Consider the following 25,495-nt stretch of genomic DNA (forward strand, 5'->3'; position numbering starts at 1 on the left):
CATCAAATTTTTTATCTATTTTCCCTTAACTTTAAATCCTACTTCAAATATTTCTTTGGTTTCCTTTACTGCTTGTTCAATGTGCGTATTGAATAACATCTAGGACAGGCCACAACGCTGTCTCACTCCCTTCTTAACCACTGTTTCCCTTTCATGCCCCTCGACTCTTATAACTGCCAACTGGTTTCTGTACAAGTTGTAAATAGTCTTGCAATCCCTGAGTTTTACCCTCAACTTTATCAAACGCTTTCTCTAAGTCTACAAATGCTATAAACGTAGGTTTGCCTTTCTTTAACCTATCTTCTAAGATAAGTCGTAGGGTCAGTTTCGCCTTGCGCGTCCCTATATTTCTCCGAATCCAAACTGATCTCCTCTGAGGTGGCTTCTGCCAGTTTTGCAATTCTTCTGTGAACAATTCGTCTTAGTGTATTGCAGCCATGACTTATGAAACTGACAGTTCGGTAATTTTCACACCTGTCAGGAACTGCTTTCTTTGGAACTAGAATTGTTACATTCTTCTTAACGTCTAAGGGTATTTCGCCTGTCTCATACATCTTGCACACCAATTGGAAGAGTTTTAGTATGGCTGGCTCTCCTAGGGCTATCAGTAGTTCTAACGGAATATCGTCTAATCTCATGGCCTTGTTTCGGCTTAGATCTTTCAGTGCTCTGTCAAATTCTTCTTGCAGTATCATATTTCCATTCATCTTCATCTACGTCCACTTCCCTTTCCATAAATTGCCTTCTAGTTTTTCTCCCTTGCATAGGCCCTCTATATACCTCTTCCACCTTTCAGCTTTACCTTCTTTTGTTAGTACCGGTTTCCCACCTGAGATCTTGATATTCACACATCTGCATTCTCCAAAGGCCTCCTTATTTTTTCTGTAGGCGGTATCTATCTTTCCCCTTGTGAAACGTGCTTCTAAATTCTTATATTTGTTCTCTAGCCATGCCTGCCTAGCCATTACGCCCTCCCTGTCAATCGCATATTTTAGACATTTTTATTCCCTTCGCCTGTTTTATTTGCTGCATTTTTATATTTTCTGATTTCATCAGTTAAAGCCGCGCGGAGTTAGAGGCGCCATGTCACTGATTGCGCGACCCCTCCGGCCGGAGGTTCGAGTCTTCCCTCGGGCATGGATGTGTGTGTTGGTCTCAGCATATGTTAGTTTAAGTGATGTGTAAGGCTAGGGACCGATGACCCCAGCAGTTTGTCCCTTAGGGGTTCACACACATTTGAACATTTGAACATCAGTTATTGTCTTTTTACCTATTTAATCCTCTGCAGCCTTCACTAATTCGTCTCTCGAAGGGATCCATACATTTTCTACTGTACTCCTTTCCCCTGTTGTGGTCAAACGTTGCCTAATGCTCCATCTCAAACTCTCGATGACCTTTGGTTCTTTCAACCTATACAGGTCCCATGTCCTTAATTTACTACCCTTTTGTAATCTCTTTACTTTTAATCTACAGTTCAAAACCAATAAATTGTGGTCCGAGGTCACATCTGCCCCTGGAAATGTCTTACAATTTAATATCTGGTTCCTAAAATCTGTATTTTCCGTTACATAATCAATCTGAAATCTTTCGGAGTCTCCCGGTCTCTTCCACGTATACAACCTTCTTTTATGACTCTTAAACAAAGTGCTACCGGCGATTAATTGAACAAGAAATTTGAAGTGAAAGTCTGTAAATTGCATGATTTTGAGTAGTTAGTTATGTATATTTCAGTATAAAATGATCCAAAATCATCATCTTCGTAAATATTTAGCTCCAGTTTTTTTTAATGAATCTACTTTTTTGTATTAATAACTAACTAACTAAACATGCATTCTTGTTCCAAGATTCAGCATAACAAATTTTAAGCGGCTAATTACTTGAATTATGTCAGGTGTCATGCATTGATAAATTTCAGTACCATTCTGGAAGTTCAAAAGTGACATATTAAAAAAAAAGATAATATTACATGAATGAAGCTACTACTACTACTGCTACTACTACTCTTACTACTTTGTAAGTCTACTTTATACCACAACTATATAAAGCAAAAAAGAAAATATACAAATTAACTGGTCACAAATGTGTATAAAGGATTACAAATGTTAAATGTCCATATGTACAGTATATACAATTACATATTTTGTTCGGAGATGAATTCAGAAGATGACCCTTTTCGCTTGGCTTGACGTTTATACACATATTCGGGAACATCCCTTATGACAGTCCAGCAGTAATATGCTAAAATAGTAGGGCTCTGCTTTCCGGCATACCTCTTTTCAAATGTGGCAATATCTTGATGAAATCGCTCCATGTTCATCAATTACTGCACCACAATCTTTCGGGAAAAATTCAAGATGACTATATAAGAAATGCATTTTCAATGACATGTTGCAACTAAGTTTTTCATAGGATGACAACATGTTATCTACAATCTCTTTGTAATTTATTGCTCGTGTGTTCCCTAAGAACTGCTAACAGACTGTCTTAAAACATTCCCATGCATGCTACTCATCACCCTGTATGATGCCATCAAAAGTATGGTCTCCAGAAAGCCCTCGAACCTGTGAGCCTACAAAGATGCCCTCCTTTACTTTGGCATCACTTAAGTAAGGGAATTTTTGCCGTAAGTGCTTCAACGCGTCACCAGCTTTGTTCATTTCCTTAACAAAGTTTTCCGTGAGAACCAACTTGATGTGCAATGCCGGGAGCAGAATCTTTTTAGGGTCTACTAGAGGTTCACTCTTAATGTTCTTTATACCTGTTTGAAGAGATTTTCTGGTGTGCCATTCATGTTTACTGTAATGATATGCACGAACTCCTCTATCCCATTCACAGAGAAAGCAGCAATATTTAGTGTACCCCAACTGCATACCTAATAGCAGTGCAAACACTTTCAAGTCACCACAAATCTACCATTGAGAGTCATTATACTTGATGGCTTCTAGTAAAATTTTCATGTTTTGGTGTGACTCTTTCATATGCACACTATGCCCAACTAGAACAGAAGGAAACTCATTAGCAAGCACTGCTTTTAAGCTCAACTTCGACGAATTAATAAAGAGTCTCCACTCATCAGGTTTGTAATTAATTCTGAGAGCCTTCATTAGACCATTTATGTCTACAAATGCCACAAGACTATCTTGGATGTTAAAAAAAGGAATGAAATTTGCTCTTTTCTGCGGTAGAATGAAACATTTACATTGCTTTCCAGAAAATTGCGGTGCTGCAATCTTGATCTTAGCTTTAGAGAGCTCCAAATCTCTAATGAGACCACTTAACTCATTTTGAGACAATTTTTGTGGATCATCAGTTGATGACATATTTGGAAGAAACTCAGTATCTTGTGATGCCAATGGGTCAAGACATTCAGAATCCCCAGGAGAAGTAATCTCGTACTCTATCGTTGGTTGAGGTATTGGCAGTCCTTCCCCATGTAAAACTGGACGTATGGCAGATGGAATGTTAGGATAGATCACTGTCCGCTTCTTCTTCTTAGATGTTCCCTTCTTGATAGGAGAAACCATACAAAAGTAGGAGTCACTGACATGGTTAGTTGGCTCACGCCAGATCATGGGCACTGCAAAGGACATTGAACGTCCTTTCCCATGCATCCAGTTCCTGAATTTCCTGGCACAAGTGTTGCAGATCACAAGTGGATCCCAAGGTTTATTCTGATCACCTATTCTGCACCCAAAATAACAGCTGTAAGCTTTTTTAATCAATGGAGTTATTTGCTGTTTTTGTGAAGCAAATGTCACTTCTCAACACACATAGGAAGAGGTATCTGCTCTGTTAACACTAATTCGTGGTATTTTTGTTCACTTCAGTATTAGTCAACTTGAACAGTTGGTAGTTAATGTGGAAACAAATGTAGAAAAATTATTACAAGAATTAATAAAGTCACTGAAGTTGAAGATGAGGGAGACAAAAAGATCATTAAAATTGCTATCAAAATGTTTATATCCAAAATATTGCACGCAAGTAAGACCAGAGACAGTGATATAATCCATTTTTACTAGTTATTATGACTTCGACAAACCATCATAATATTTGATTTTAAACTTAACATAAAAATCCGTGTATAATTATCTCACCGTAAAAAAATAGTGTAAAATGAAAACTATAGCTAAATCGCTATCAGCACATTAGAACTGATAGGAATTGGCTATTTTCATTCGATTTAAATTTTCATTGTTGCACAGGGTTATGCTCTGAGCAAAATTCTATCAGGCGGCTTCCTCTTTCATTCCTTTTCCCGAGTCCAGATTCGCCTACTATTTTTTTGTTTTTCTTCCTTTTCCTACTATCGAATTTCAGTCCGCTGTCGCAATTAAATTTTCTCCTCCTTGAACTATCTGAATAATTTCTTTGATCTCGTCATACATTTCCTCAATCTCTTCATCATCTGTGAATCTAGCTGAGATGTAAACTTGTACTACCGCGGTGGGTGTTGGCTTTGTATCTGTTTTGGCTACAATAATGCGTTCACCATGCTGTTCATAACAACTTACCCGTATTCCTATTTTATTATTCATTATTAAACCCACTCTTCCATTACTACTGTTTCATTTTGTGTTTATAACTCTACATTCACCCGACCAGATATCGTGTTCCTCCTGCCACCGCCGGCCGCGGTGGTCTCGCGGTTCTAGGCGCGCAGTCCGGAACCGTGCGACTGCTACGGTCGCAGGTTCGAATCCTGCCTGGGGCATGGATGTGTGTGATGTCCTTAGGTTAGTTCGGTTTAAGTAGTTCTACGTTCTAGGGGACTAATAACTACAGCAGTTGAGTCCCATAGTGCTCAGAGCCATTTGAACCTCCTGCCACCGAACTTCACTAATTCCCACTATATCTAACTTCAATCTATCCATTGTCCTTTTCTAAGTTCTCTACCATACATGCCCGATTAAGGGCACGCTCCGATCTGTAGAACGCCAGTTTTGTTTCTCCTGATGACGACATCCTCCCGAGTACACAGTGGTCCACTTAAACGTTTCAACGCAGACAGCTCTAGAACAACAACAGATGTTGAAAAACGACTTTCTCGTGTACGAACGATAAATGTAAGGCAGTGGCTCAGTAAAGTATACACTATGAAACATTATAAAACGTAAGCAAGTATAATTTTCAACACAAACTTGTCTTTTATGGACATCCTGTATTATTTCTTACCCAATCAGTAACGTGAAAAATCACAAAAAGAATGGAGCTGGTTGCATCGCAATACATCAATTAGACTCCGAGAAGTTGCAAAGCGACGTTGAAATAAACGAAACGCGCCACTATTGCTCATCGCGAGATGCAAGGGTGAACCGCTCGTTTCTCATACTGGCGATGTAACTGATGTACGTAATCTTACCGTCACTGTTGTCACAAGGACCGAGAGTAATAGGAGAGCTACCTGCCACAGATATTCATATATTTCCCTCTTGCGTGTGTAATTTATCTGCTTAACACTAAGGAGCACTACTGGTCAGTGTGCTAAACCAACAATTCCTAAATTGATGGATAGGATGGGGCTGTCCTGTTCAGAGATTTCCAGCACGGTCGGCGAACTTCATCACCATGAACTTTTTTGTCTAGGGACCTGTGAAAAATCTAGTGTATGAAAAGTTTCAAACAACAATGGCCAACATGAATGCCCTTATTACATGTGCATGTGCAGCAATAGCAGCAGAAACACTAACAACAGTGGGTCGATCAGTGTTGCAGCTCGCACGGCGGTGTTGACATGTAAATGGTGATCTCTCCGAACATACTTTTCTAGCGTTTCCGCCGGCCGCGGTGGTCTCGCGGTTCTAGGCGCTCAGTCCGGAACCGCGGGACTGCTACGGTCGCAGGTTCGAATCCTGCCTGGTCTAGCGGTTCTAGGCGCTCAGTCCGGAACCGCGCGACTGCTACTGTCGCAGGTTCGATTCCTGCCTCGGGCATGGATGTGTGTGATGTCCTTAGGTTAGTTAGGTTTAAGTAGTTCTAAGTTCTAGGGGACTGATGACCACAGATGTTAAGTCCCATAGTGCTCAGAGCCATTTTTTTGAATCCTGCCTCGGGCATGGATGTGTGTGATGTCCTTAGGTTAGTTAGGTTTAAGTAGTTCAGAGTTCTAGGGGACTGATGACCTAAGATGTTAAGTCCCATAGTGCTCAGAGCCATTTGAACCATTTTTTGTAGCGTTTCCGTTGTGAGAAATGTGATTGCATACCGGCGTACATGTTGTGATGTTATATGTTTCTTAGAAGACGTATGTTTGTTTTGTTGTGTAATTGTTTCACCGTGTGCAAATGTTCAGTTCTAACGTAATTATCAACAATGTTCAGTGATATATTCTGTACAATTATGTAATTGATGTACAGTACGTACAACTAGCACTTACTCCTCTCTTAGATCCTTGGTCAGCCGTTAATTATATTTACTCTGACCGGTGGTATTCGGTATTTCGTCTCCGTTTTGTCCATTGTAGTACTGTGGTAAAGATCAATAAAGCACGAACGAGTAAACCATTTCCTTATTTTTCATAATGTGTGACGGGACATGCCCTCCTTTACTTTGGCATCACTTAAATAAGGGAATTTTTGCCTTAAGTACTTCAACGCGTCACCATCTTTGTTCATTCCCTTAACAAAGTTTTTCGTGAGACCCAACTTGATGTGCAAGGACGGGAGCAGAATCTTATTAGGGTCTACTAGAGAGGTTCACTCTTAATATTCTTTATACCTATTTGAAGAGATTTTCTGGTGTGCCATTCATGTTTACGGTAATGAGTACGCATTAGGAGTGATTTAAAATGGAATGATCATATAAAGTTGATCGTCGGTAAAGCAGATGCCAGACTGAGATTCATTGGAAGAATCCTAAGGAAATGCAATCCGAAAACAAAGGAAGTAGGTTACAGTATGCTTGTTCGCCCACTGCTTGAATACTGCTCAGCAGTGTGGGATCAGTACCAGATAGGGTTGATAGAAGAGATAGAGAAGATCCAACGGAGAGCAGCGCGCTTTGTTACAGGATCATTTAGTAATCGCGAAAGCGTTACGGAGATGATAGATAAACTCCAGTGGAAGACTCTGCAGGAGAGACGCTCAGTAGCTCGGTACGGGCTTTTGTTAAAGTTTCGAGAACATACCTTCACCGAAGATTCAAGCAGTATATTGCCCCCTCCTACGTATATCTCGCGAAAAGACCATGAGGATAAAACCAGAGAGATTAGAGCCCACACAGAAGCATGCCGACAATCCTTCTTTCCACGAACAATACGAGACTGGAATAGAAGGGAGAACCGATAGAGGTACTCAGGGTACCCTCCGCCACACACCGTCAGGTGGCTTGCGGAGTATGGATGTAGATGTAGATGTAGATGTAGATGAATAAGATGCACGTGCTCGGCTATCCCATTTACAGAGAAAACAGCAATATTTAGTATACCCTAACTGCACACCTAATAGCAGTGCAACCACTTTCAAGTCACCACAAATCTGCCATTGAGAGTCATTATACTTGATGGCTTCTAGTAAAATTTTCATGTTTTGGTATGACTTTCATATGCACACTATACAGTTTACAGTAAATAGTGATAAGTACTGCGTTTGTCACAACGCAGTATGTCAATCACATGGCTATTGCGGGCGACGTGCTGTTCACGGTTGCGTCTCGGGATGTAAAATTGCGGCACCTTTCGTTTATTTCAGGCGTCAACTTCGCTTTGCACTTTTTCGGGGTGTAAATGACCTTTTGCGATGCAACCAAAACCATTCTTTTTGTGATGTTTCACGCTACTGACTCTGTAAGAAATAATACGGAGTGCCGATTAAAAAAATAAAATAAAAAACAACAAAAGTCTGTGTTGCAAATAATATTTGCTTACGTTTTATAATGTCTCATAGTATTTACTTTCATGAGTCCCTACCTCACATTCATCACTTATAACCGCGAAAGTCGTTTTTTAATATCCATTTTTTCCAGAGATATCTTCACTCAAACGTTTAAATGCGTTATTTTGTATACATATTTAGATATACCAACAACTAAAAACTTCAGTCATCGGTTCATCACATATACGTGTGTGTGTGTGTGTGTGTGTGTGTTTAGGGCAGCATAATGTAGACTGTAAACGTGTTGAGATCGAGAATATTGATACTGTTTATCAGTGGACTGCAGTAAAGATTTAGATATACGAATAACTAAAACTTTCAGTCATCAGTAAACGACAGTGTAGAATTAAGCAGGTCAGCTACAAATGTGGATATTCCACAGTTATTAATATAAATGTATGGGCTGTCCACTGCCAGGCTGGAAACCGCTACTTTTTTGTCAGGATGCAGACCGAAGACCCGTGTGGCGTCGTCAGACCCAAGAAAACAATATTCAAGATCACTCCATTTGTTGTTGTTGTTGTGGTCTTCAGTCCTGAGACTGGTTTGATGCAGCTCTCCGTGCTACTCTATCCTGTGCAAGCTGCTTCATCTCCCAGTACGTACTGCAGCCTACATGCTTCTGAATCTGCTTAGTGTATTCATCTCTTGGTCTCCCTCTACGATTTTTACCCTCCACGCTGCCCTCCAATACTAAATTGGTGATACTTTGTAGCCTCATAACATGTCCTGCCAACCTATCCCTTCTTCTAGTCAAGTTGTGCCACAAACTCCTCTTCTCCCCAATTCTATTCAATATCTCCTCCATTAATTACATAGAATATAAGTTTTGCCATGTCTCCTGCGAAGGCTGGTGGATATACAAGAGGGAGAGGAATTTCCGAAACTCACAGCGGTGTCAGGGCTGCCGAAGACCTCGCATCAGCTCGGAGAAAGGCGGAGACCAGTCCTTCGGCCGGAAAGGTTACGGAGACTGTCTTTTGGGATTCGCAAGGGTTAATCCTCATCAGCTATCTGGAAAAGGGTAAAACTATTACAGGTGCATATTATTCATCGCTATTGGACCGTTTGAAAACCGAGCTGCAAGAAAAACGCCGGCGTTTGGACCGCAAGAAAGTCATTTTCCATCACGACAATGCACCAGCACACACCTCAGCAGTCGTTGTAACAAAATTAATGGAAATAGGATTAAAACTCGTTTCACATCCCCCCTATTCTCCAGACTTGGCTCCCTCGGACTACTATTTGTTCCCCAATTTGAAGAAATGGCTGGCAGGACAAAGATTTTATTCAAACGAGTAGGTGATTGCAGCAACTAATAGTTATTTTGCAGAATTTGACAATTCCTATTATTCGGAAGGGATCAACCAATTAGCACAGCGTTGGGCGAAGTGTTTAAGTCTAAAAGGAGACTACGTCGAAAAATAAAAAAAGGTTTACCTCAAACACGTAAGTAGTTTTTATTTTTGCACAGACTTTTCAAACGCCCCTCGTATATGTCTGTGTAGTTTTTTTACGTTTCTGCCGAGATTGTGTGACTTCAAGAGTGTGTTTCAACGAAGAGATGTGTTAACTGTTATGCGTAAACGTGGTTGTTATACACATGTGTCTTGTGGGAGAAATACACGGAAAACCGTGTACAATTCGTACGCAGGAAACAACACCCACAAAGGCAATCGAAACGTTATACCGCGAAACAGAAATTGTAATAAACACAATAGAGGAAAGGGTAAGGACAAGTTTGGTTTGTATATTTAGATCTGAAAATTGCTGAAAATCGTAGATGAAGCCTGTCAGGTATAATAAAGGAATGCTGGTGGTGGAATACTACTTTTATTTGACTGTTACGGTAGGACCTGATTTTATTACAAGCTTGCAGAGACGGTGCAGAACGTGGAGCCGGCTTGCGGTCAGACGTCGGAGGAGGCGGCGGCGGCGGCGGCGGCGGCGCCGATGTCGACGTCGACCAGCTCCTGCGTGTCGACGCGGCTCTGCAGCTCCGTGTACGTCGTGGCCCCAGACAGCGCCGCCTTGCGCTCCTCCTGCCGGGTAACAACACCTTCGTCATACACCTCACCACGAGCAGTGTGTCAAGACCGCACGGACAACTGACGAATATGTGTTCATGTCGCTAACTGCTAATCATTTACAAGTTGTAGCTGTTTCTGTATTCCCATTCAGCAATTTCTACATGGTATAGATACAGTTGTCAACCGAAAATAACTTTAAATTACATTTGAAAACACTCCTGACCCCCGCCAGACATTTTACATAGCTGGCCATTAAAATTGCTACACCAAGAAGAACTGCAGATGATAAACTGGGATTCATTGGACAAATATAATAGAACTGACATGTGATTATATTTTCACTCAATTTCGGTGCATAGATCCTGAGAAATCAGAACCCATAACAACCACCTCTGGCCGCAATAACAGCTATAAAACGACTGGGCATTGAGTCAAACAGAGCTTGGATGGCGTGTACAGGTACAGCTGGCCATGCAGCTTCAGCACGATACCACAGTTCAAGAGTAGTGACTGGCGTATTGTTACGAGCTAGTTTCTCGGCCACCATTGACCAGACATTTTCAATTAGTGAGAGAACTAGATAATGTGCTGACCAGGGCAGCAGTCGAACACTTTCTGTATCCAGAAAGGCCCGTACAGGACCAGCAACATGCGGTCGTGCATTATCCTGCTGAAATGTAGGGTTTCACAGGGATCGTATGAATGGTAGAGCCACGATTCGTAACACATCTGAAATGTAACGTCCACTGTTCAAAGTGCCGTCAATGCGAACAAGAGGTGACTGAGACGTGTAACCAATCGCACCCCATACCACCACGCCGGGTGATACGTCAGTATGGCGATGACGAATACACGCTTCCGATCTGCGTTCAACGCGAAGTCGCCAAACACGGATGCCGTAAACAGAACGTGGATTCATCCGAAAAAATGACGTTTTGCCATTCGTGCACCCAGGTTCGTCGTTGAGTACACCATCGAGGCGCTCCTGTCTGTGATGCAGCGTCAAGGGTAACCGCAACCGTGGTCTCCAAGCCGATAGTCCGTGCTGCTGCAAACGTCGTCGAACTGTTCGTGCAGATGGTTGTTGTCTTGCAAACGTCCCTATCTGTTGATTCAGACATCGAGACGTGGCTGCACGAACCGTTCAGCCATGTGGAGAAGACGCCTGTCATCTCGACTGCTAGTGATACGATGCCGTTGTAATCCAGCACGGCGTTCCGTATTACCCTCCTGAACCCACCGATTCCATATTCTGCTAACAGTCATTGGATCTCGACCAACGCGAGCAACAATGTCGCGATACGTAAACCGCAATCGCGATAGGCTACAATCCGACCTTTATCAAAGTCGGAAACGTGATGGTACGCATTTGTCTACCTTACACCAGGCATCACAACAACGTTTCACCAGGCAACGCCGGTCAAATGCTGTTTGTGTATGAGAAATCGATTGGCAACTTTCCTCATGTCAGCACGTTGTAGGTGTCGCCACCGGCGCCAACCTTGTGTGAATGCTCTGAAAAGCTAATCATTTGCATATCACAGCATCTTCTTCGTGTCGGTTAAATTTCGTGTCTGTAGCACGTCATCTTCGTGATGAAGCAATTTTAATGGCCAGTAGAGTATTTCCACATGCATATTACGAACGACTGCCATGTGTGTGTACTTCATTCCGTTCTGTGTAAAAGATATTTTCGCTAGAGGTAAATGCGGATCGCTTTACCTTCTTGTTTTGTGTTTATAAATATTTGTGTTACTCTAAAACTTCAATGGACTACTGACTAAATATTCCATCAATGCATAAATGTACTTCGAGGCTGTGATTAATACTCAGAGTTGCTTTTACGGGCGCCTGCAAAATGTTCATGTGTGAACCTCACACGTAACTCTGCTACATCTTGTGCAACGAATGCTTTTTGCCTAGTTCAGGAGTTACGCGAGAGTACTGTCCTGTAGAACATCATTGAATGAAAGTCAGCTTAATCTGAAATCTGAAGAATCAGGAATGCCTTAGTAGCTGATACGGCTGATTAGAATGTGCATTGACGAAGCTAAATTTAAAATGAGCATTAATCCTTTGAGTAGCAGTGGTCTCTGTCTGAAACGACCATTTCATTAATTTTTTTTTAAGTACTAGTGCCTTTTACATGAAACTACCGATGCTATTTCAAGGCAGAGACATCTAGTGGTACACTGAAGTACTTCTATGAATGTAGTGTGTTGTAGCAGTCACTTAAAGCGTTCAAAACAACAGTCGTCGAGGAGATTGTTCTACGTGGTTGTAGGAGATATTGAGATTTTTTTTTTATAGTGATCATATTGAGCCGATCATTGACAGTGAAAGTAACTATATCTCAAAATATTGTAACGAATTTTGTGTTTATACTAGTGATTTTATGACTGACTTCGAAAATTTAAAAATGTAACTTTATTAAAATTTAAGCCCATTTTTGCTTGTTATTTAGTTTTATTATTTGTTTTAGCCATTACGAGTTCATATAAGTTGCGAGAAGTGGTACTTTGTCCTTGAAAAAAGAGAAATCGTTTTCAAATATATCTCATGAAATGACGAGTAGCTGAAAACTGTATGTCCCAGTGGTTCCAAAGTGAAACCGACTCCTTAAAACAATTGAATGTTTAGTTCTTGTCAATTTCTTCATATATTCGTTTCTTACTACACTCCTGGAAATGGAAAAAAGAACACATTGACACCGGTGTGTCAGACCCACCATACTTGCTCCGGACATTGCGAGAGGGCTGTACAAGCAATGATCACACGCACGGCACAGCGGACACACCAGGAACCGCGGTGTTGGCCGTCGAATGGCGCTAGCTGCGCAGCATTTGTGCACCACCGCCGTCAGTGTCAGCCAGTTTGCCGTGGCATACGGAGCTCCATCGCAGTCTTTAACACTGGTAGCATGCCGTGACAGCGTGGACGTGAACCGTATGTGCAGTTGATGGACTTTGAGCGAGGGCGTATAGTGGGCATGCGGGAGGCCGGGTGGACGTACCGCCGAATTGCTCAACACGTGGGGCGTGAGGTCTCCACAGTACATCGATGTTGTCGCCAGTGGTCGGCGGAAGGTGCACGTGCCCGTCGACCTAGGACCGGACCGCAGCGACGCACGGATGCACGCCAAGACCGTAGGATCCTACGCAGTGCCGTAGGGGACCGCACCGCCACTTCCCAGCAAATTAGGGACACTGTTGCTCCTGGGGTATCGGCGAGGACCATTCACAACAGTCTCCATGAAGCTGGGCTACGGTCCCGCACACCGTTAGGCCGTCTTCCGCTCACGCCCCAACATCGTGCAGCCCGCCTCCAGTGGTGTCGCGACAGGCGTGAATGGAGGGACGAATGGAGACGTGTCGTCTTCAGCGATGAGAGTCGCTTCTGCCTTGGTGCCAATGATGGTCGTATGCGTGTTTGGCGCCGTGCAGGTGAGCGCCACAATCAGGACTGCATACGACCGAGGCACACAGGGCTAACACCCGGCATCAGGGTGTGGGGAGCGATCTCCTACACTGGCCGTACACCTCTGGTGATCGTCGAGGGGACACTGAATAGTGCACGGTACATCCAAACCGTCATCGAACCCATCGTTCTACCATTCCTAGACCGGCAAGGGCACTTGCTGTTCCAACAGGACAATGCACGTCCGCATGTATCCCGTGCCACCCAACGTGCTCTAGAAGGTGTAAGTCAACTACCCTGGCCAGCAAGATCTCCGGATCTGTCCCCCATTGAGCATGTTTGGGACTGGATGAAGCGTCGTCTCACGCGGTCTGCACGTCCAGCACGAACGCTGGTCCAACTGAGGCGCCAGGTGGAAATGGCATGGCAAGCCCTTCCACAGGACTACATCCAGCATCTCTACGATCGTCTCCATGGGAGAATAGCAGCCTGCATTGCTGCGAAAGGTGGATATACACTGTACTAGTGCCGAAATTGTGCATGCTCTGTTGCCTGTGTCTATGTGCCTGTGGTTCTGTCAGTGTGATCATGTGATGTATCTGACCCCAGGAATGTGTCAATAAAGTTTCCCCTTCCTGGGACAATGAATTCACGGTGTTCTTATTTCAATTTCCAGGAGTGTATGATAATGAAGATAAATTTTGTGAAACATTTTAAAATGAAATTTTTCTTCGTATTATTGGGTCTCCGAGGGTTACAAGCAAGGAATCGGAATGTTTTACGTTAGAGAGACGGTTGTAAGGACTAGATTACATCTAAATGAGCTATTTTTAATCTCCCGTTAGACGAGACACTAAAAAAGGCGTAGTCAACTGGCAGAGGCGTGAGCAATGTAACTTGGTCCTTTGCCAGGGCTGGCCTTTGTGGCCGACCGGTTCTAGAAGCTTCAGTCCGGAACCGCGTTGCTGCTACGGTCGCAGATTCGAATTCTGCCTCGGGCACGGCTGCGTGTGATGTCCTTAGGTTAGTTAGGTTTAAGTAGTTCTGAGTCTAGGGGACTGATGACCTCAGATGTTAAGTCCCATAGTGCTTAGAGCCCAGCCCAGCCCTTTGGCAAGGGACACTGGGGGCCTAACCACGCTGTGGGGGGAGGAGAGATGTAGGGGAAACAAGCCCCGCCTCCTTCTCGAAGGGCGGGCGGCACACTAGAGTCAACACTACCTTCATAGTACCTACTGCAGTGCTGCACCTATTGAATATAGTAGACGGCCGATGTAGCCGAGCGGTTCTAGGCGCTTCAGTCCGGAACCGCGCTGCTGCTACGGTCGCAGGTTCGAATCCTACCTCGGGCAAGGATGTGTGTAATTTTCTTAGGTTGGTAAAGTTTAAGTATTTCCAAGTCTAGGGGACTGATGACCTCAGATGTTAAGTCCGATAGTGCTTAGAGATATTTGAAACATTTGAATTTAGTATTTAAGGTTGAGAACAGGTGAACCTTCCCTCCCAGCAAAAAGCTTTTCCGTCGTGACCTGGTAAAGCAGTCGAACCTACATAATGCGAAAATCTGCTTCACTGGCAGTCCATAGCGAAATTCCTCGTTACTGTTTGATTTTCATTGTATGCATGTCGTCATTACACTATGTCTGAAAGCACTGTAGTCTAACGTTCAACTAGACGCCACGTCTGTAAAGTGTCGTTGATGATATGTACCACACGATGAATTCTGTTGACGCAGGTAAGACTGCCTACACACATTCCGTGTCGGATACAGATGGCGATTCATCCGAGTTGCGAAAACGCATATCAGCGGGTATTCGGAACAAGGGCCGAATGGCCTGATACGGCTCATTTTCCAGTCTTACAAACGTTTGTCGTCAACGTATACCGTAACCGTATATCACGACTGGACTAATGACCTCGCTCTCAACAACAGTTGAGGAAACGACGGATCTCAGCCTGACATTAGCGTCGGAGGTAAACTTAGACTACGACAGTGCATGAAGTGCAACATTAATTAATTAATTTATACATCGTGTTCCGAAAATCTCGTTATGAATTACAACCTTCAGTGGCGTGAAACAGATCAGATTATACTCGTACATTACTAGCAACTGGAAGCACTAAGTGCCTACGGCCGGGCGACTTGTCTAACATATCGGTGATAACTTATAAATGGTGTAAACGGAATAGCTTCCAAAATTAAACAGAGGATACATCTCGGTGTGCTTGACAAAAAAGTTTAATTAAATGCCGTTGTATCGTATTCTTTATTTTTGTATTCCGAGAAGACAGATATTTGTAGGATTGATAATAGACGTATATCTACTCACGTTGTCAAGTGGTCGTACACGACCTTCTTTGTGTATTACCGGCGGTCAGAGAAAGGTACTCGGGTTCCCGGGTTCGATTCCCGGCGGGGTCAGGGATTTTCTCTTCCTCGTGATGACTGGGTGCTGTGTGATGTCCTTAGGTTAGTTAGGTTTAAGTAGTTGTACGTTCTACGGGACTAATGACCGTAGATGTTGAGTCCCATAGTGCTCAGAGCCATTTGAACCATTTAGAGAAAGGTAACGGACGAACCAGAGCAATGTAAACATTGGACGTTTATAACGACGCGGTGCGATGGTCGGCTACTACCTAAACAAGCAATGTCAATAGTCATTGGGTTGTCAACAATGTGTAATTCGTTTTACGTAAGCAATGAATTACGTACAATCAGATGCTCTCTCTTTTACAATATTATCATAAAGACGGCCGTGGTAGCAATGAAAAGCTAACATCAAATAAAATGTGTTTCCCATAGTACAAAATCAACCAATTAGCACGAAATTCGTTGTGCATTAATTAAAATCAACTGTTTCCTTTTTTTACCACGAACCATGGACCTTGCCGTTGGTGGGGAGGCTTGCGTGCCTCAGCGATACAGATGGCCGTACCGTAGGTTCAACCACAACGAAGGGGTATCTGTTGAGAGGCCAGACAAACGTGTGGTTCCTGAAGAGAGGCAGCAGCCTTTTCAGTAGTTTCAGGAGTTACAGTCTGGATGATTGACTGATCTGGCCTTGTAACAATAACCAAAACGGCCTTGCTGTGCTGGTACTGCGAACGGCTGAAAGCAAGGGGAAACTACGGCCGTAATTTTTCCCGAGGGCATGCAGCTTTACTGTATGATTAAATGATGATGGCGTCCTCTTGGGTAAAATATTCCGGAGGTAAAATAGTCCCCCATTCGGATCTACGGGCGGGGACTACTCAAGAGAATGTCGTTATCAGGAGAAAGAAAACTGGCATTCTACGGATCGGAGCGTGGAATGTCAGATTCCTTAATGGGGCAGGTAGGTTAGAAAATTTAAAAGGTAAATGGATAGATTAAAGTTAGATATAGTGGGAATTAGTGAAGTTCGGTGGCAGGAGGAACAAGGCTTCTGGTCAGGTGACTACAGGGTTATAAACGCAAAATTAAATAGGGGTAATACAGGAGTAGGTTTAATAATGAATAGGAAAATAGGAGTACGGGTAAGCTACTACAAACAGCATAGTGAACGCATTATTGTGGCCAGGATAGATACGAAGCCCACACCTACTACAGTAGTACAAGTTTATATGCCAACTAGCTCTGCAGATGACGAAGAAATTGATGAAATATATGATCAAATCAAAGAAATTATTCAGATAGTGAAGGGAGACGTCAATGTAATAGTCATGGGTGACTGGAATTCGGTAGTAGGAAAAGGGAGAGAAGGAAACATAGTAGGTGAATATGGACTGGGGCAAAGAAATGATAGAGGAAGCCGGCTGGTAGAATTTTGCACAGAGCACAACTTAATCATAGGTAACACTTGGTTCAGGAATCATAAAAGAAGGCTGTATACATGGAAGAAGCCTGGAGATACTGACAGGTTTCAGATAGATTATATAATGGTAAGACAGAGATTAAGGAACCAGGTTTTAAATTGTAAGGCATTTCCAGGGGCAGATGCGGACTCTGACCACAATCTATTGGTTATGACCTGTAGATTAAAACTAAAGAAACTGCAAAAAGGTGGGAATTTAAGGAGATGGGACCTGGATAAACTGAAAGAACCAGAGGTTGTAGAGAGTTTCAGGGAGAGCATAAGGGAACAATTGACAGGAATGGGGGAAAGAAGTACAGAAGAAGAAGAATGGGTAGCTTTGAGGGATGAAGTAGTGAAGGCAGCAGAGGATCAAGTAGGTAAAAAGACGAGGGCTTGTAGAAATCCTTGGGTAACAGAAGAAATATTGAATTTAATTGATGAAAGGAGAAAATATAAAAATGCAGTAAATAAAGCAGGCAAAAAGGAATACAAACGTCACAAAAATGAGATCGGCAGGAAGTGCAAAATGGCTAAGCAGGGATGGCTAGAGGACAAATGTAAGGATGTAGAGGCTTATCTCACTAGGGGTACGATCGATTCTGCCTACAGGAAAATTAAAGAGACCTTTGGAGAAAAGAGAGCCACTTGTATGAATATCAAGAGCTCAGATGGAAACCCATTTCTAAGCAAAGAAGGGAGTTCCAATAATGATTGCCGGCCGGTGTGGCCGAGCGGTTCTAGGCGCTTCCGTGTTGAACCGCGCGACCGTTACAGTCGCAGGTTCGAATCCTGCCTCGGGCCTGGATGTGTGTGATGTCCTTAGGTTAGTTAGGTTTAAGTAGTTCTGAGTTCTAAGGGGCTGATGACCTCAGATGTTAAGTCCCATAGTGCTCAGAGCCATTGGAACCATTTCGTTCCAAGACGACTTAGGCAATATCTTGTGTCATCCTCCATACACTACGCAAAACGACCATGACGGTAAAATCAGAGATAATTGAGCTTATACGAAGTTTTACCAATAGCCGTTCTTGCAACGATAGATTCGTAAATAGAACAAGAGTTGAGGTGTTCGTCTCTAAAGAGTCGTACTAGCTACTGTATCGGACAGATGGACATCGAATGTCTACCGAGAAATGTTGATGAATACTCAGCAGCCATTGTCGATAGCACACTAGACGGTCGGTAGCGATATGTTCCGAAAAATGTTGCCGTCGCATCCTCTTGTGCGACAAACCTACGTAGAACGAGATTTTTGTTTTGGACCATCTGGTTATGAGTCTGTTCTGGGCGATCCCTTTCGCTTGTAACGACTGTTGCTTTTTGGGGGCAAAGGGCGCTTTGCCTCACTGCTAGAAGAGTCTTCAAATAATGGGAAAACTACTGTACAGACTTCTCTGCCCTGAGAATCCTCTAGATTGTAAAGTAATTGAACATCTGTGTGAACGTCTCGATTGTAGTCTTCACTGCTTGTATCAAACTCCGCGCATCCTTGAACGAGTTTCGTTAGGGGTAGTTTGTCGACGTTGTAGCACCAGAGACGTGAGGTGTATCATTAGCCGCCAATACTACCAGCTGTTCTAGTTGCTGAATGTGCTGCAAACGACAGGCACTCTGGACACGTGTCGTGTAACATAGAAATGTGAGCCCATAAAATACCAGAAAAAGTAAGAGCGATGTTCTTAATCCTCGCAAAATGATATAAGTTGCATCAGATTTTCTCAATGCATCTCTGATCCCTTGGAAACTCAAGGACAACGGAGGAATTATAGGTGCGACCTCGTTAGCAGTGGCAAGAAAACTAGATCTTCACGCGCGACTATTCTATTTACGTAGTCTTTAGATCCTCTACAAGGTCCTGTACAGTATGATAAACAAATGCATCCCTCTAGGGTCTCTAATAGAATTATAACTAACACCACCTCTTAAGATACTGACGGGACTCTTTAAAGGATCACTGTGAATTCCATCTAGAAAGTTGTACTCTATTCACATATTTATCCTGACACACCATATATTTTGTGCCTGAAAGTCATTTACGTTCCGCTAGAGACACTCGGGCTGTGTGACAACGGAGCTGGCACACGATCCCGTGCACGGTGAAGCCGGCACGTGAGGTGGGCGTAGCCGCTGACGTCATACCGCTGATAAGTACCTCAGATGGCCGCCTGGCAGCCGTTCTCTCGTTTGGTCTACACTACTGTCCATTAAAATTGCTACACCAAAAAGAAATGCAGATGATAAACGAGTATTCATTGGACAAATTGATATGTCATTGAACTGACATGTGATTACATTTTCACGCAAGTTGGGTGCATATATCCTGAGAAATCAGAACCCAGAACAACCACCTCTAGCCGTAATAACGGCCTTAATACGCTTGGGCATTGAGTCAAACAGAACGTGGATGGCGCGTACAGGTACAGCTGCCCAGGCAGCTTCAACACGATACCACAGTTCATTAAGAGTAGTGACTGGCGTGTTGTCACCTGCCAGTTTCTCGGCCACCATTGACCAGACGTTTTCAATTGGCGAGAGATCAGGAAAATGCGCTGACCAGGACAGCAGTCGAACATTTTCTGTATCCAGAAAGGCCTGTACAGGACTTGCAACATGCGGTCGTGCATTATCCTGCTGAAATGTAGGGTTTCACAGGGATCGAATGAAGGGTAGAGCTACGGGTCGTAACACATCTGAAATGTAACGTCCACCGTACAAAAGTGCCGTCATTGCGAACAAGAGGTAACAGAGACGTGTAACCAATTGCTCCGCATACCATCACGCTGGGTTATACGCCAGTATGGCGATGGCGAATACACGCTACCAATGTGCGTTCACCGCGATGTCGCCAAACACGGACGTGACCATCATGATGCTGTAAATAGAACCTGCATTCACCCGAAAAAATGACGTTTATCCATTCGTGCACCCAGGTTCGTCGTTGAGTACACCATCGCAGGCGCTCCTGTCTGTGATGCAGCGTCAAGGGTAACCGCAGCCCTGGTCTCCGAGCTGATAGTCCATGCTGCTGCAAACGGCTTCGAACTGTTCGTGCAGATGGTTGTTGTCTTGCGAACGTCCCCATCTGTTGACTGAGGGATCGAGACGTGGCTACACGGTGTGTTACAGCCATGCGGAGAAGATTCCTGTCATCTCGACTGCTAGTGATACGAGGCCGTTGGGATCCAGCACGGCGTTCCGTATTACCCTCCTGAAATCACCGAATCCATATTCTGCTAACAGTCATTGGATCTCATCCAATGCGAGCAGCAATGTCGCGATACGATAAACCGCAATCGCGATAGACTACAATCCGACCTTTATTAAAGTCAGTAACGTGATGGTAAGCATTTCTTCTTCTTACATGAGGCATCACAACGACGTTACACCAGGCAACGCCGGGCAACTGCTGTTTGTGTATGAGAAATGGGTTGGCAACTTTCCTCATGTCAGCACGTTGTAGGTGTCGCCACCGGCGCCAACCTTGGGTGAATGCTCTGAAAAGCTAATCACTTGTATATCACCGCATCTTCTTCCTGTCGGTAAAATTTCGCGTCTGTAGCACGTCATCTTCGTGGTGTAGCAACTTCAATGGCCAGTAGTGTATGAAGATTTTTGTCTAAGTGCCACGCGATCACTCTGAACTCAGCGTTGTCTATTTACATTTCTCGACTCTCTGGATAGATTTATCACGCTTTACGACAACCGTCTCTGTATTCTGGATTTTGCTTATAATCAGCATGTGACGTGTGACGCCAACAACCAAACTCAATTGCCCTTTACATCCACTAGTATCTGTGACATCGTGCTAGAGACCACAAATTTTGTTTTAATAGTGGTATAGAAAATTAAGGACGAAAGTTACTTTGAGATGATGAGTCACTGCCAAATAACATAGGTCGATGAAATTTGGACCGTACATAGAAAGAGTGTGTGACCACCTCGGACGGCAATGAATGCTCTGCTACGTGCTCGCATCACATTCGATATTGCTCCTTGATGCATTCCGTGTTCCCACTTCTCGTCATATGAGGGTACTTCCAGCACTGTCGAAAATGGTCATTCCGGTGGTCCAGATTTTATGGTGTGTGGAGGCATAATGTTGTGAGGACGCACTGATCTCCAAATCATTGAACACGGCACACACACCGCTTAGCGTTATTATAAGACTGTACTCCTTCCCATGTGCGTCTTTTCAAGGTCCAATTCGGCCTTGACTTCCGTTTTATGAAAGACAGTGTGCGACCGCATCGGACCACGCAGGAAGATGGATATTTCGCGATCTGACTGGCCTGCCCGCTCCTCCGACTTATATCGGATTGAACAAGTGTGGGATGCTTTGGGGAGGCGTACTGGAGCACATGCACATGCATCATCGACCATCCAGCAGTTTCCCAAGGCACTGGTGGAGGAGTGGGGCGCCCTACTACATCTCCAACGCTGTCGACTACGCCGGGCCACATTGCGGGGCATGCATTGCTGTTTGTGATGTTTACACACCCTACTAAGAACCACGTTCCGCCGTTTGTAATGTCCAGGGTATCATAGCAAAACTTCGGTGGCTTCAGAGCAATTATTGCCTTTGAATGCAAGTTTCATTTCCGTTAGTCTCACTGCGTATTTCTTTAGATGACCTTCTGTATTACACTCCAGCAGTTCTTTCCATACACCGTCCAAGTTTCATCGATCCACGAGTATGTTATTTGACAGGGATACAACGTGCAAAAAATTACATTTGTCATTTAGTTCTGCACACCAGAGCAGTTTCGTCCAAGTAGGATACATAATTATTGAGAATGGATCGGAAAGAGCACAGATCATAAGCTTGACCGAAAGACGGCGTTACTGGCAGCCACAGAAAATTGGTTGGGAAGTTATTTGCAACCTCACGAAATTGCTGTTTAACACATTCGTCCAATGACTGCTACAAAATGAGAGAGACTAAGCCACTTTGAGCAACAGAAGGAGTTTCTAAAGGAATCAGAAAAACGCCCGTCCTCGAGGCGATACTCCATCGTCACTGTTGTGTAACATCTGCATGAACGGCCATCCAGAGGGAGTCAGCACAAGATCCTCTCATCTACGCAGATGCTGCAGCAGTTGCTCCCTCAGCTGCCAATTTTGAGGAGATGTAAATATAGTTGTCAACAGTGCTTGAAGATGAGTAAAAGTAGCATGATGTGAATCGCCCGAAGCCCAACCCCAGCGTAACACAAATCTGCACATATCAATTGAGAGACAGAAGCTAACAGAAGTTGAAGATAATTTGGGGAGATCAACTGCTTCTTGACTGTGACGCACCAAAGTACGTGAGTGTGAAGCGTGATCGCAGCCTCATCTCCGAAGCCCACGAAAATTATCGTGTAATCCCGAAATAACATCTTCAGCAATGCAGCTAGCAGCACCTGAGTTGCACACCCTGTTGCTCTCCACAAGTTAGCCTCTACTCCGCAGCGGGATACTTTGTACGTTTCGCGAGAAATTTCGCTCATAAAAAAGATTTACACTGTTCTGAATAAGACAGAGCGAATTGTATTGGGTTTGTGCATATGTTCGTAGCGCTATTCCATTAGTTTAATAAACACAACATATACGCATAATAGAGACTTCAGTCCTCAATAATATATTGTCCTTCACTATTTCAACAGTCTGCCAATGCTGTGGTAACTTTCCGATTCCGTGATATTGAGGCGGAGAACTCGTAGAGCCATATTCAGAGTGTATTTTCAACTGGAACGGAGGTTTCTTGAAGTTTGTTCTATAGAGAGCGGAAAAGGAAAAAAACTGGGGGCGCAAGATCAGGTGAATACGAGGTGCGACAATAATGAGACTGATGTGAAAAAATGTTGCTTACCGTTTTAGTCAAGTTTAGTGTTGTCTCCTTCAAAGTAGTTCCCTTCTGATGGCACACACTTTTCCCAGCGCTTCTGCCATTGATAGTAACATTTCTAGAACTCATCTTCTGTAGTATCATCCAAGACCCTCGTCACAGCTTTTTGGACATCTTGTGTTGTTTGAAAATGGTGTCCTTTGACCGCCGTTTTGACTCTTGGAAATAGAAAAAAGTCGCATGTAGCGATATCTGGTGAATCAGGTGGCTGTGGTAGTACTTAAATGCGTTTTGAGGTTAAAAATTTCTGTACTGACAGAGCAGTATGGGATGGCGCATTATCATGATGCAGAATCCAACTATCAGTAATTTATGCACAGACATAAAAAACTCTTCTACGAAGTCTTTTTAAAATTTCTTTGTAGTAATATTGGTTAACTGTTTGTCCAGGAGACACCTACTCTTTATGAACAATTCCCTTCGAAACAAAGAAGCACACAAGTATCCATTTTACTTTTGACTTTGACATGCGGGCTGCCTTCACTAAACATTTTATGCCAACGAAAAACTTGAGCTCTTGACTTAACCTCCTCTCCAAAAGCATTCTGAAGCTTACCGTAAACTGTCGTCGCATTTTCACCCAATTTAACGTAAAAAGAAATGGCATACTGTTGCGCAATATTATGCGGTTCCATTTTCGTGACGAGAGACACAAACACATCTTAACTTATTACAGCACAACTCATGACTGAGCAGTTGCATCGATGTGCCGCTTGGACCAGAAGCAGCTTATAGACCAAGGTCAAAGATATTGTGCCTACACAAGCCTGCAGGGTTACCACATCTTGCAAAGAAAATCAGTCTCATTACTTTATTGTCGCACCTCGTAAGGTAGGTGAAGGATGACTTCCCAACCCAACTCCTGTATAGTGTTTTCTTGGAAGTCTGGCAGAATGCGGGTGTCCGTTATCGTGGAGTTGCTCTTGGATTGCATCTCAGTTGTTGACAATAAATGTCAGCTATCATGATTACACCTCGGGGAAGCAATTCATATTACACCGCACTTTCGTCGTTCCACCAGAAGCAACATTATCTTTTGTGGATGCACGTAGGTCTTTGTACAGGGAGATGCTGCTTTGTTTGGGCTCAACCATTACTTTCTTTTACCTATGTTAGCATAAAGACACCATTTCTCGTCACCAGTAACAATACAGGATAGGAATGGTCGTTGTTTTTCACGAGCCAACTGATGACAATCAAGCAGAGATGTACCCGTTGATTTTGTGATTTTGGCTCAAAGCTTGCGATACCCATACACCCGAATTTTGAATCTTCACCATTGCAAGCAAATGCTGCACGATAGTGGAATGGTCACAGTCATCACATTTGCCAGTTCTATAGTACACTGACATGGATTATTGTGGATTAATGCGTTTAAACGATCATCATCAAGCACAGAAGGTCTTCCTTAACTTGTAGGGTCACTAATGTCAAAACGATCCTCGTCAAAACGAGAAAACCATTTTCTTGCCGTGCTCTGTCCAACGACTTTATCCTCGTACACGGTGCAAAGTTTCTGGCTGCTTCCCTGCTGTTACCCCTCCACTGAACTGAAACAAGAATATGTCGGAAATGTCCCGATTTCTCCACTTGGAGCTCCTTTTTCTAGCATCCGCAGCTCCACTTATAATCTCCAAATAACATTAAGTGAACTCAAATAGTAACAGTGTACTACGAATAAGAAATGACGATAGATAAATAAACCCATAGCAACCAGCATAACAGCATGCAAAACAAAAGCGCTACGATTTCATGCACTAACATAACAACAGGCCGTCTGCTGCAACTGCAGCCAAAATTGTATATACGGCATGAGAATAACACCCCCAGAAGAACAATGCGAGAGATCGACATGAAAAAGTAGAAAAACTTACTCTAGGCATCCGCCTAGGTTCTGAAAAAGAAATCCTGCAGATTGCGGAGGCTAGTCGTTTACATCACAGATTTCGTTGCATCGAGCTGTGGTTAAATATAGTTACTGGATGCTGGTCTGACGATATCAATGGGAACTTTGTGCTGGCCACGATATACCCTATGGGACGTGGATGGCACTGAACGTACGGAGTGTTGGACTGACATGTTCCAAGGAAAACCGGAGAGTCACCCGGTAGTTGTCGGGGGCCTCAAAGCGCACCCCACCTTGTCTGCTGCAGGCTGCACGAACCTTACACAATCATCCATCTGCTGAAAGAGGATGAAAGAACTACCCATGCACCAAGATTTAGTGCTGTACTGTCAGTTTGAAATCTGTCTTTATTTAATACGAATTTTTCTCATCTTTTATTTCTGCTGTTTGTGTTTTCCGTTTCGTTAGTTCACATTGTTTTCATCTACAATTACTTGTGTTTGTATCTATCATCTCCTTCGCTTGTACTACTGAACCGCGGTGCCAATGCACTTGGCGTTCCATGGACGTTATCGGAGACACACGGTGACGTTACAGTAAATAAAAACCGT

The 25,495-nt window shown here is 43.5% G+C and overlaps 1 protein-coding gene across 1 annotated transcript in view; it reads right to left on the reverse strand.

Moving 5' to 3' along the window:
- Nucleotides 1-9,685: 9,685 nt before the first annotated feature.
- Nucleotides 9,686-25,495, reverse strand: part of LOC126267403 (protein amnionless) — a 122,890-nt gene continuing 107,080 nt past the window's right edge. Inside the window, exon 8 of the mRNA XM_049972631.1 lies at nucleotides 9,686-9,910. Within this exon, the coding sequence (XP_049828588.1) occupies nucleotides 9,779-9,910 (132 nt within the window). The 3' untranslated portion in view covers nucleotides 9,686-9,778. The remainder of the gene's footprint in view (nucleotides 9,911-25,495) is intronic.

The sequence above is a fragment of the Schistocerca gregaria genome, chromosome 4, assembly GCF_023897955.1.
Source record: "Schistocerca gregaria isolate iqSchGreg1 chromosome 4, iqSchGreg1.2, whole genome shotgun sequence".
Classification (NCBI taxonomy): domain Eukaryota; kingdom Metazoa; phylum Arthropoda; class Insecta; order Orthoptera; family Acrididae; genus Schistocerca; species Schistocerca gregaria.